The sequence below is a fragment of the Siphateles boraxobius genome, unplaced genomic scaffold (genome assembly GCF_051911475.1).
Source record: "Siphateles boraxobius isolate OS27281-9 unplaced genomic scaffold, OSU_SipBor_1 2, whole genome shotgun sequence".
NCBI classification, from domain to species: domain Eukaryota; kingdom Metazoa; phylum Chordata; class Actinopteri; order Cypriniformes; family Leuciscidae; genus Siphateles; species Siphateles boraxobius.
Genome location: NW_027508810.1, coordinates 11331395 through 11344458, shown reverse-complemented (window position 1 = coordinate 11344458; position 13064 = coordinate 11331395). Strand labels below are relative to the sequence as shown.

Genomic DNA, 13064 nt, shown 5'->3' with positions numbered 1-13064 from the left:
TTATTTTAGCAGAAAACTGCTAAACAAAGGTTTACAAATGAGTCTCCATACATTACAAATCTAGTGAAAAGCTGTAATCATATGTCCACAAAAATGTTGTGAATTATAAAAATAATGTCATTCCCAACATACATGTTCAATGAACAGCTTATGCAGAGAGTTACTGCATTTACTGTGAACTTGGCCATTCTGAAACACTGAAATCACTAGATCACGAGCTGTTTGCATGAGCAAAGTGTGCACTCCCTTTTGAAGCATGCAGCACAACAGACTTCTTTAATTAAATCACAGGTTGGTAAGAGCACTAAGCCGTATTGCACTTTTGATTTTAGTTTGTTTGATAAATACATTGCCAAATAAATTGTAATTATTGGGAAACACTGCTTGTAATGTTTAATTGAAAATGTTATAACTGGATCTTCCTATCAAAACGACATACTTCTTTCTGGTGAGGCATGCAGGACTTTTCCAATCATTTAGTCACTCAAACCCATCCCTGCAAACTCGCGTTCAACTGCCGTCACGTTTGAGGCCACACCCACTTCTCAACATCCAATCAACAGCTGATGCACAGAACCCCCACCAAGTCCCCTGTCACTACTTCTGTTTTATTGTGACTTTAATAGTTTTTTCCCCTTCAGAAATCTAATGTAGCTCCACATCCACACTAATAATACTACATCTCATCATCATTTGGCTTCCTGTTACAGGTGGTGGTCAGCCTGGCTAACGTCAGACCTAGTCTCATTGAGACGTGGGTCTGGGAACCACATGTTTATTTTCTCGTATTTAAGGCGTGGTTTACGAATCCCCAGAGCCGTTTATTGAGTGCTACGAATGTCTATCAAATGCGCCTGTACGTAGCTCATAGCCAATCGTTTCAATTATACCAGATGATGTATGTAGAGCAACAGAAATTAGAAAAGGAAGAAGACGATGGGTCAGAGATTTATGTGTACACGATGGCGTTCAGCAACTATTTCCGTTTGTGCAAGACAAACATGAGGGTAGAGGGTATATATGGACACTCTACAGACATGTTTTTATCGAAAAAAACAAAGAGTCGTCATCGTCTTGCTGCTCCCTCCCCGTTCTGTGATTGATCTCCTCGCTGAGGCGAAAATCTGGTCCATGGAATCCAGGCTGCCTAGCAGCGTGAATAAAATCGCGCTGCGCGCAAGGCAGCATGGGTAAACCCAGGCTAGGTGGTGGTACTTGACACAGCTTTTCTGTAATGCTAACCCACTGAATAGAGCAGGGCTCTTCAAAAACTTTATTTTGGGGTCCAGAGTAACCATATTTTTCATCGAAATGAATCTCAGGGCTGCATTTGGCCTGTGTTGCAACCGGCAGAAACTATTATTAACCTGTTTTCTAAGTTATAGAGAACAGGTTAAGCCTGAAAAACACAACTCGATGCTATTAAATATAACTGCAAGCTTGCATGACCAATTAACACTAGCTCATAAAAGTGTAAAAAAACAACACCTTTTTTAACATCACGATAACAGATCGTAAAATGCATCACGATAACAGATCGTAAAATGCATCACGATAACAGAAGATGTATTAGTACCATGTAGTATGTTCAGTAGTATCAATAAAATACTTAAATGACAGGTATCTTATTTGATTATTTATTTGGAACTTGATCCAAAAGATAAGATTATTGATAACAAAACAATAAATCAGGCATCTGTGCAAAAACAACTTCACATTATGTAACATGTGAATCATAGACTTAAATCAGCAAAACTAATATTACATAGCCTATATCAGCTGGGTCCGGTATAAATGCTGCAAGTTGTGACATTGCTTAACAACTATAAACAAAAGAAGTTTTGCCAGTTTCGCTTTGTGCCAAACATGATCTGCCTTGTCTTAACTTGTTTGGGACACGTCTCGTTCTGTATCTTCACATTACTCATATTTCTCTCACGTGTCTGTTAATACAGTAAAGCAGTCCTGACCAGTCGTCATGCAAATATATCAACTGTAGACCAAATGATATCACAAAATCTGTACCAGTTGGGTCATAGGTATGTTCCTATGTAATTATAGCCTGTGTCATTTTCTACACAGTAAATCATAATGATACCACAGCTGTTAATAATGTGGCATTTGTACACTGAGCTACATCACTGAGTGCTGATGTTATAAAAGCAGATGATATTTGTTCTTGCATAGAAACATGTTCATGCTGTCTAAAAGAGGATATGCAACTGTACTCTCCTTCGTTTTGCTTTGCTTCACTTGATGGATTTGCATGCAAGCCACTGTTTATTTTATTTCTACTACGCTGTGAAGGCCTACTTGTATTCTGTCTTTTTCTCACGCTGAATGCATGTAGGCGTTGCAAATGTGGCTTCATGCAGCCAGTGTGGAGGTGGAGCAATGCTAAGTGTTTTGGTTACATTCAGCCGTCGCCCCCTGGTGGCCAGTCTAACATCCTTTATTATGTTTCGTAATCATTGCACTGGCTTCTAAGTTCTTATGATAAAGATATTTCAATGAAAATTTTATTTTCAGAATCATGTTTTCAGTGATAAATAAATGAATTTGTATAGCTGATGATTGGTTCTTGTCATTCCCATTGAACAATGTTAATTAATTATTGTTTAAAATCTTTGAACAATATTTTTCCTGTACATTAATATACATTCATTCTTGTGTTCTGTGTGTTTCAGGCCTGAAGACAGCACTGCCACACCCTCGGCTGTTGGAAAGTCCGGCATACACAAGATCTGTCTGGTGTGCTCAGATGAAGCTTCGGGCTGCCATTATGGAGTCCTCACCTGTGGAAGCTGTAAAGTCTTCTTTAAGAGAGCAGTTGAAGGTGAGGAAGTCCTGATACATCTGTATCCTTGTTTTTTATCTGTGGGCGACCATTGCTGTATTTATTGTGCATACACTTAAGCTTACTTTTAAAAAGAGTACTTATTTCAGAAATACTTAAAGGGGACCTATGATACAAAAATCCCCATTAATCATAAGCAGTGTCTCCCAACGACCTGTTTTCAGCATGGGGCTGGTGTGACGTCACATCAGCCACAGGTCCCGCCCACGAATGTTGACAGACACTGCCGTTTTAACATAGGACCGCCCTAATCGAGTTCACAGCGAGTTGTACATATCCGCCATTGGAGCACTGACGAGAATGTCTTGTAGTTGGATGTAAGAATGAACATAGCTAAATGAACACCGCTACTGAGAGTTTCGGTTTTGATATTATCAGATGACATTGTCCTGACTAAGCGAGCTCGTGAGGCTCCGCCCTCTAGGCGCAGCAGCAGCTTATTTGCATTTAAAGGGATACACACTAAAACGGCATATTATTCTGAGCCCCAAAAAGTGACAATCTAAACATGGTGAAAAAATGATCTGTTGGGTATTTTGAGCTAAAACTTCACATACACACTCTGGGGACATCAGAGACGTATTTTACATCTTGTGAAAAGGGGCATAATAGGTGCCCTTTAAGTGCAAACTGAATGTAATGTTTTTGTACATATATTGCAAATAAATTAAAATCTATTATAATTTAAATTATATTAAAAGCAGCTGAGCTTTTTAAACCAGTTAAGTATGACTTGTATAATCATATGTAATGTAATAATTACTAATATTGTCTTTGAAATGTGATTAAAGTGTACTACTGAATATAGGGGTGGGCGATATGACAAATATTATTACGATACGATCACAATATGAGTATTTTTAGTTCACGATAACGATACTTATTACGTTTTAGTTACTTGCTTTAAATAGGGTTATTATATTAAAAAGTTCGGACACCATTGAAATTTCATAATTTTTGTCATAAATTACTATTTATTTAAAAAAAACTAATACTAGCCTAAGTAAAAAAAAACAAAAAAAACTCAAGCTTACTGAAGAAAAGTAAATAGTGATAAAATAAGAACAGAGAAACTAATTACGAGCATATAGTAAAGCAAAAATCAATAGAACAGAAACGAATTTAATAGACCTACCTAAAAAAATCTCCACGCACTAGAAATAAGAAATACTACAGAGGTTTTATGAAGTAATCAAATGCATAGTCTTCCCTGTTTAAATAAAATATACATTTATTCTTATTAAAGTTTCAAAAGTGATTCAGTCAAGTACAGTGAGAGATTTTCTTTCTTTTTTTGTTTAACAGTAATGACACAGATGGCAGCAGGGATTCAATATACTGATTCATTCACATGCGTTTTCTTTCTGCTAAGCACCCTAAAACGAAAGCAAGAGCACCCTCAGTTGATATACGGATACATGATATATCCGCCACTATATCGGTATCAGGCAATAACAAAATCTGGGCAATATATTAAAGCCAATAAATAATGAATTATTTCCTTCAGCTGAGACACTTCAGATGCGCACTGTTCGACATGATGGTTTGAATTGATTGAAATACAATTGGAATCACTTCAAAAAAGGAAAATAAAGTTAAGTGCAACATGTCCAGTGCAAGTCTGTCATATAGGCTACATAAATTAATGATTTTGAGAATAATGATATGTTGCACGTTGACTGGATTGGTTACATGCCTTTGTGAAGGAAGAGAACAGGGGTGGATTCAAACTGTGTGTTTGAGACTGGTTGACAAATTTACCGGTTAATCGTATCTACTGGTATATCGCCCACCCCTAGTCGAATGTGCTGACGAGCATTTAGGGTCAACTAAAATATACCTTCATCTAATTTATATTGAAATTTGCACGTCATGCATTTACATATATCTGTAAATGTAAATGTAAAAGTGTGTTAAGAAACAGTTATGAAAGTATACTCAAGTTTTATTTTAAATGGTTTAAGTACACTACGATACAAGACAAATCAGTGGTGGTAACAAAAATATGTGATATTCTTTGGCTCTGTCCTTCTTTACCTGATTAGGTAGAGTTAGAGACCACGTCCTTCCAGCATGATCTGACTTCTCACTGCATGTCTATCTCACATGACTCATTCTGTGTCATTCATCAGTCAAAGCGCCTTTTATTCTGTGGGTGTTGAAATGTGTCTCTGCTTTACAGAGGAAATGCATTCGGATAATGTGCAGACAAATAACTTGATAAGGATTTTACAAGAATTTCTGTTAATTAGCTTATATTTTAGTGGCAGAAATGTTCATTTTGCATATTTGTTCATTTAAAAAAGCAGCAAATTCGTGCGGTGGGATTTAGGACAGTGTTTGACAGCACCTGTGCATGATGAGGGATTTTTGAGAGACATCCTGTCTAATCCACACTACACTTGATTCTCATAGGGCAACACAATTACCTGTGCGCTGGACGGAACGATTGCATCATTGACAAAATCCGCCGGAAGAACTGCCCTGCCTGTCGTTTCCGCAAATGCCTCATGGCAGGCATGAACTTAGAGGGTAACACGAAATGTTGCACTTATTACATAATTATACCAGTGTGTACCCAAATGTCAGTCTAGATTTATAACAAATATAAAGTTTAATTAAGGGTAATGCATAAAGTTTGAGAACTAACTATTGTAAACTTTCCTCATTCACTGCTCAGCCCGTAAAACCAAGAAGGGGCGTCAAACAGGCAAGGTAATCCAGCAGCCGACGATTCCAGAGCGCACACTTCCCACACTGCCCGAGGCCCGGGCACTGGTACCCAAACCCATGCCTCAGCTGGTGCCCACCATGCTGTCACTACTAAAGGCCATTGAGCCGGACACCATCTATGCCGGATACGACAGCACCATACCTGACACGTCCACCCGCCTCATGACCACTCTGAACAGGCTGGGCGGCCGGCAAGTCATCTCTGCGGTCAAATGGGCCAAAGCTCTGCCAGGTACAACTTAGGATGTCTTCAAAAGGTTCTGTGGAAGATCACAGAACATACTAAAAACCTCTATTTTGCCCTTTTTAGGCTTCCGGAACCTTCACCTGGACGATCAGATGACCCTCCTGCAAAGTTCCTGGCTGTTCCTCATGTCTTTTGGACTAGGTTGGAGATCATACCAGCAGTGTAATGGAAACATGCTGTGTTTCGCGCCGGACCTAGTGATCAATGAGTATGTATCTCATTTAACAGGCCATGTGCTTTAACAAAGCAATAAGCACCAATGTTTAGCAAGGACTGGAACTATCCGTTTTATAGTAACATCTTTTACTTTGGAAGTTTAACTTGAACTACAGCACAAATAAGAGTTATTTGTCTCTGTCCACAGAGAGAGGATGAAGTTGCCCTACATGAATGATCAGTGTGAACAGATGCTGAAGATCTCCAATGAGTTTGTGAGACTGCAAGTGTCCAATGAGGAGTACCTGTGCATGAAAGTCCTTCTGCTTCTGAGCACAGGTGAGCTACTTTAGAAGCCATTGATCCATAATATGTATGGTTTCAGGTTCCCTGAGAAACCAGATGTATTCACTTGGTGTCAAATGAGCTTAACAAAGCAACATCATTGTACCTTTTTATGTTTCTGTGGTTTCTCAGTACCGAAGGATGGTTTGAAGAGCCAGTCAGTGTTTGATGAACTACGAATGTCTTACATTAAAGAACTGGGCAAGGCCATTGTGAAGAGAGAGGAGAACTCCAGCCAGAACTGGCAGCGATTCTATCAGCTCACTAAGCTACTGGACTCCATGCACGATGTAATGCAGTTTATCCTAAATAATGCACTTAGAAAAGTATGGCTCTGCTCCAAACCCTAGTGAGCTGTCTGGCTGTCTAGTGTCTACATAGGTTGCTGCCTTCTAAGGCAGTATCCGAACTGAGATGGACTAATATAGAACACTGTGCGTCATACTAATACTGCTCGGAAGACTCAATTCAGCAATTTATCCCAGTAGAGCATTGAATACTGCTAATATAATGAAGCAATACACTAATAAGCATGGGAATACATGGCACACACAAATATGGGGTCATTTTTATTATATTTTAAGATAATAGACTACACTATATTAAATCGTTTAAATTTTTCTAAATTAACAGCTTTATACTATATATTATAGTAAAATAATGTTTAATTGATACTTTCAGCATTGAATGAAATACAGTAATCCTTTAATGTTGTACACCATGCATGGATTTTTTTCACTGAATCTTTGCTAATGCCTTTTGGGATTCGCTTCACTGCAAAGTACATATGCTATGCTACCTTAACGGAGGTATCATATAAGGCAGCATGTAATATTTATGCTTGCTTTTTGAAACAGCCTTCACATCTGGAGTTTGCCTATGATGCAGCTACTGAGGCAACTCACTAGGTTTTGAAACAGAGCAAATGTCTATTGTTTATCTTTTTGTTGCATTAATGATCATTTTAGATGGTCAATGTAACGAGGTTAGATGTGCGGGAAGAAGGAGGCGGGAACCGGCGAACATTCAAAGACTTTAATAATAAAATAAAACAAATACAAAATGAAAGTAACAGATATTAGTAAAACATATAACAAAACAAACACAACACAAATCCAGGCCTGGCCTCTCTCGATCTCCACTGTCGTCGCTCCTCCTTCTATGCTTCCGCTCCTCCGTGAGAGATACGAGACTGGTGCGTCACGCAGGTGTGGCTCATCAGTAATCACGCCAATGTCCTCACGCCGCTCTCTCACGGCCCTCGGCCTCGTCCTGCTCGCCACAATCAACAATATGAATTCATCAATTGGCCTTTGTAACGTTCGTCAGCCCATTTTTCCAGCGACAAATATTCCAGATTCCAGCAACAAATAATTTGTCTGTCCACACTAGACGCGACGCGACTGTGAGATGCGTCAAAATCAATCAAAACCCACAGCCAATCAGAACAGCGTGTGGGCGGAGTCTCGCGGCAAGAGCACAGCACCAGAGAATAATCTTGACGGCTATCGCAAGAAAATGGATAAGTAGGCTACATAATCAAATTCACAAATATTACACCAGTTAAACATTATTACAAATACATAGGCTACTGAGTTACTAAAAAAATCTTTGTCAAAGAATACACTTGTTTGTTCACAGTTTGAACGTTCTTGTTTCCATTTGTTTAATTTCAAGATCTGAGGTGAATTATCCATTGTTGCTCCAATACATTGTTGTTTACAGCTACAAAGCTGGAGCTCTAAATGATATTCAAAGTCACATTGCATGCTTTTAACATTAAATAAAGCACATAAACAGTACCTGAGATCATCATTGCCCACTTTGTGTTTGTTGTTCCAGTGCGACGTCACAGAAAAATAGAAACCGTTTCTAAAATGGAATCGTCACGTGTCGCGGCTGGTTAGGACAAAAACTCTGATTAACATGGAAAAGATACCTTTTATCGCGGTGCGTCGCGTGTAGTTAGGACATGGTGTTAGTCTGATAAGAAAACCAAGGTTGCATTTATTTGATCAAAAATGCAATAAAAACTGAAATGTTAATACCGCTTAAAATAATTGTTTTCTATTTGAGCATATTTTAAAATGTAATTTATTCGTCTGATGCAAAGCTGAATTTCCAGCATCATTACCCCAGTCTTCAGTGTCACACGATCCTTCAGAAATCAGTCTAATATGATGATTCGCTGCTCAAGAGACATTTATTTGTATTATCAATGTTGAAAACAGCTGTGCTGCTTAATATTTTTGTGAAAACCTTGTGAAAATTTTAAAAAAAGACACTTAACCAATGTTAAAACCCCTCTGTGTCTCTTCAGATGGTGGGTGGACTCCTGAACTTCTGTTTCTTCACGTTTGTGAATAAATCCCTCAGCGTGGAGTTTCCCGAAATGCTTGCGGAGATCATCAGCAATCAGTTACCAAAATTCAAAGCCGGGAGTGTCAAGGCGCTGCTCTTTCACCAGAAGTGAATCTGCTCCCAGCAGCAGGACACAATGCCTTAAACATCCACCCCATCCCCACTCCCACCACCCGAGACAGCAGAGGGAGGCAGAGCAGAGCAAGAGGGAGGCGCAGGGAGGGTGAGGGGCGGGAAAGTATGCAACCCAGCACAGAACTCCACGGTTGACCAGAATACAGTGAATTTGGAGGAAGAGACGGGTAATTAGAGAGGTTCTAAAAAGCTAACAAATGGCTGAACTGTTGAAATTACGTAACAGTGAATCTCACAGATAGGTTATCCCATACATGTCGTCTCAGGTGTTTGACTCCCAGCATCAACTATCAGTAGAAGAAATCGAATTGTCTAAGATCACTTACTATGTAGAGTTCCTCACATCTTTTATTTTTGGAGCAGATGCAGCATCACAGCACTTACAGTCCAGTATGCGCAGATTATATAGTTTCTTTTACGTCAGATTATCTTCAGATATCATACTTTTTAACTTCAGATGATAACAGCTTCAAATAATCATTTCAAATAATATGTACAGAGATAATGGCTTCAGCTTGGTTTGAAAAAATGAAATGCGTTTTGTATAACAACAACATATCTTCACTGTTTTAAAACAAGTCATGTCGTTAACAGAATTACATATATACAGAAAAAGGGAAAATATGTGCCTTTTTTTAGCTTGTTTCCTTTTAAGCTGTTCTCTTGACTCGTCCGCACCAGACATATGGCACCCATTGTGTTAGGACTTCTTCATAGTTGATTGTACTTTTATACCCACTTGCACTTGTAATTTTAATAATGGCTGTTTTTTTGTTTTTTTTGGCAGCTTTGTAATCAGTAGAAGTGATCCTTATTGATAAGACATGGAGATGCATCTAACGATTATTTGTACACTGATTGGTCAGTCGAGAAATGCAAATCTAGCACTTTCACTCCTTGTAAATGCTTTAAAGGGGCTGGTTTAGGTTTGTTCGGCAGAAAGATGTATTCATCATGTCAAAAAAAGCCATTTATTATTAATTTCACCTGTTAATTCATATAGGAATTATGCAATGTGAAACATTTTTTGTCGGTTTTGTTTTTGTGTGTCGTAATTGTTCCTTTATTGTTACTGGCTTACATAGTAATGCCACTTTATACAACCAAAACAAAGGATGCAGATTACAGTTATGAATTCATACAAACAGATGTTTTTAATTGTCAGATACAGTACAATCATGCTAAGCTACACCAAACATCAACTCAGGCCCATTTCATTTATATTTGCAGCACTTCTCAGATTCTTTCGATTCTGTACAGCGGCGTATGTTTTTTAACCTTTTTTTTAAATCAGGTCTAGACTAATCCGTAAAACTAACCTTGGCTGTCTGATGGTTCATTCAGTTAAACTGTGGCCTAGGAGCATGGTTAACTCTGGGAATTTCTACTCACCTGTATTGTTGCAATCTGTTATTTCTGTGCCAAACATATACTGCTTTCTATTTGTACAATCTAAAACTGTGCTTGTCTTAACAGCTGTCAGATGTATATGTATTCAAGAGAGGAAAAAGAGAAGATAAGAATATTTTAAATTTCTTCTGTTGAAGCTTAATAAATCTTAATACATGAATAAAAATCAGATGATATCTCCAGCTTCAAGCTGCTTAGCATTGCATTGTGTGGTACAGATATAGCGATCAACACTTATTTTCAAATTCTAATCAATATCTGAGCAGCACTTTTCACTTTGCTCTTCTGTTCCTACAGATATATATGATACAAATAAACAGATGTATTTACATGAACTTTTGCAACGTGTCTAATAAAATGTTCTCTTAGACCCTATAGAATCAGGAGTGGCCTGTTATGTTGGGGTGGGCTTTAACTTCATGCAGTGATTCAGGCTGCCTTGTCAGCCATTTCATCATGTGCTCGGTTGTCTTACCTCTTATGGGGTGAGACTCAGCTAACAAAGAGGTACAAAATAGGCAATAAAATTATATTTTTTGTGTGTAACAATACACTCGTCACGATTCGGTTCGCTACTGATCTCACAATATGATACTCTGACAATATTTTGAACAAAACTAAAAAGTTAAAATGGTCCGTATTTATAATTATTCTTACCCTATTTAATGTGCCATAACATCTGATGCTAAATTAAATCTCTCTAAACTTTCATTTCGGGCGAACTATCCACAAGTAACGCAAGTTATGTAATCAGATTACTTTTACATTTACAACAAAATATCTGAGTTATTTTTTCAAACAAGTAACGCAAGTCATCCATTGACTGACAGCTCTCCTGTCCCCTTGTTGAGAGAAATAGGGAACAAGTGCAGAGGCTTTATGTGCGCTGTGTAAACATGATGGTTTTTGTAGTTTAATCTAGACTAAAAATCTTACTTGCACAAAAACAGATCAGTAATTCCTCAAAATGGATAAAAACAGTGAAATGCAAACTAAATATTATTGCAAACCTGCAATAATTAAATGTTAAATAACACAAATATACGTTATGCATTTAATCTCACTTTATTAATCAATGTCTTTGCTGCTGACCTTTGATAACCCAGCCATGCGAATAAAAAAAAAATTGCCTTAGTTAAACATCACATTTGTGTTTGTTCGTTTTTATTGCTGAATTAAAGCTACAATATGTAAGATTATTGTAATAAAATATCCAAAAATCACTTGCACAGTGTGATATATTTCCTACAGTTGTATACTTATAATATCCCAAAAGTTTCCAATGATTTTTAATTTAAGAGGAATTTCAATTTTAAATAATGGCTCTTCCATGTTCACTTGTCGCCTGTCAGTGACGTATATCCGCGTTATCCCTAGTTTCCGCTCGTACTGCCATAGTGACCATGGCGACAGACGTGGACAACTGCGTTACGTTTAGTGGCACGCTCACGCTGTTTTTGTTTCGTTCAAACATAATGGACCATGGCAAGCAAACTTTGGGACAAAAGGAGAACAAAAACGAGGATTAATATCAGCGTGGCGTTTTCGGGATGCCGAGCTCCACGTCCGTGACTAACTTCGACTTGACAGAGATACTTTATTAGACAGATGAGCAAATGTACATACAACTAATCAATGTTATATAGTTCAACATGATGAAATGTTAGAATATGATCAGTATGTTATTGTAATGTTGATCTAGCTTACTCCTAGTCTCACAGCCAACAAACTAACACATAGAATAATATAACTTTTTTTATTAATTCAGCACTTGCGGGTAGTTCGGTAGAATGAAATATCATTCCTTTTAGGGTGACCAGACGTCCCGTTTTTCCCGGGACAGCCCCGTATTTCCACTCTAATTTTAGTGTCCCGACTTATTCTGAAAAAATCATGTTTTGTCCTTTATTTCATCGTTAATGTATATATATTTTTTATATATAATAGGTTTCGTTTCCGAAAGGCTAAGTGAATATATATGTTACGTTCAAACCGTGTAGCGCGCGCATGACAGAGAGGGAGAGACCTTGTGTGTGTGTGCTAGGCGTGATTTTTTTTCCCAAACCACTTCAGCGGAAATCCCGCCCTGCAGCCGATTCTAAAGTTTTCATTGGTCATGTCAATCACTGTACTGATTGCCTACACCAAACACTGATCCCTAAACCTACCCGTCACTGTAACCTAAACCAATGAAATCGGCTGCAGGGCGGGATTTCTGCTGAAGTGGTTTGGGGAAAAAATCACGCGTGTGCTAGTGTGCCTAATGAAGCGCATGTAAGACGCATTAATAGAGGGAATGCATTAACGTCACTTTCCCGCCGGAACACGCCCCCTCAGCCGGACTGAGTGGCAGAAGAGCAGCTGCGTGACTGGATTTAATAGGGGAAACTGCGAAAACGCAAGTAAAACAAACGATTATCAGTTTAAACTAAAGATTGGACTCAATATAGTGTTCCTTACAACTTACTAAAGATCCAGTGATCCATGGATATTAACATGCAGCCAGGAATCGTGTTTCCTGACATTTATATGTGCCGGATTTCGACACCAGGGAAATACATACAGCAAATTTGCCTGTGAATGCTTTATATAAATAGAAAATAGGCAGGTCTAAATCCAAGTGATCACTTATCAATGTTATATATATCATCATATCTTCTAGAGACTTAAAACTTGTATAGTTTTTTGTCATTGTTTATTTAAAAATGTCAAATTATACAGAATATACAGTGGTAAATATTTGATTGATGAGTTGTCACTGCAATATATAACAATACAATATATAGAGAATGATTTTACCACTAAATTCAGCATATTGAC

The 13064-nt window shown here is 38.0% G+C and overlaps 1 protein-coding gene across 1 annotated transcript in view; it reads left to right on the top strand.

The window, feature by feature from the left end:
• Window positions 1-10619, top strand: part of nr3c1 (nuclear receptor subfamily 3, group C, member 1 (glucocorticoid receptor)) — a 29217-nt gene extending 18598 nt beyond the window's left edge. Inside the window, exons 3-9 of the mRNA XM_077235878.1 lie at window positions 2688-2836; window positions 5273-5389; window positions 5538-5822; window positions 5901-6045; window positions 6202-6332; window positions 6471-6628; window positions 8659-10619. Coding sequence (XP_077091993.1) covers window positions 2688-2836; window positions 5273-5389; window positions 5538-5822; window positions 5901-6045; window positions 6202-6332; window positions 6471-6628; window positions 8659-8811 — 1138 coding nt within the window. The 3' untranslated portion in view covers window positions 8812-10619. The remainder of the gene's footprint in view (window positions 1-2687; window positions 2837-5272; window positions 5390-5537; window positions 5823-5900; window positions 6046-6201; window positions 6333-6470; window positions 6629-8658) is intronic.
• The last annotated feature ends 2445 nt before the right edge of the window (window positions 10620-13064 follow it).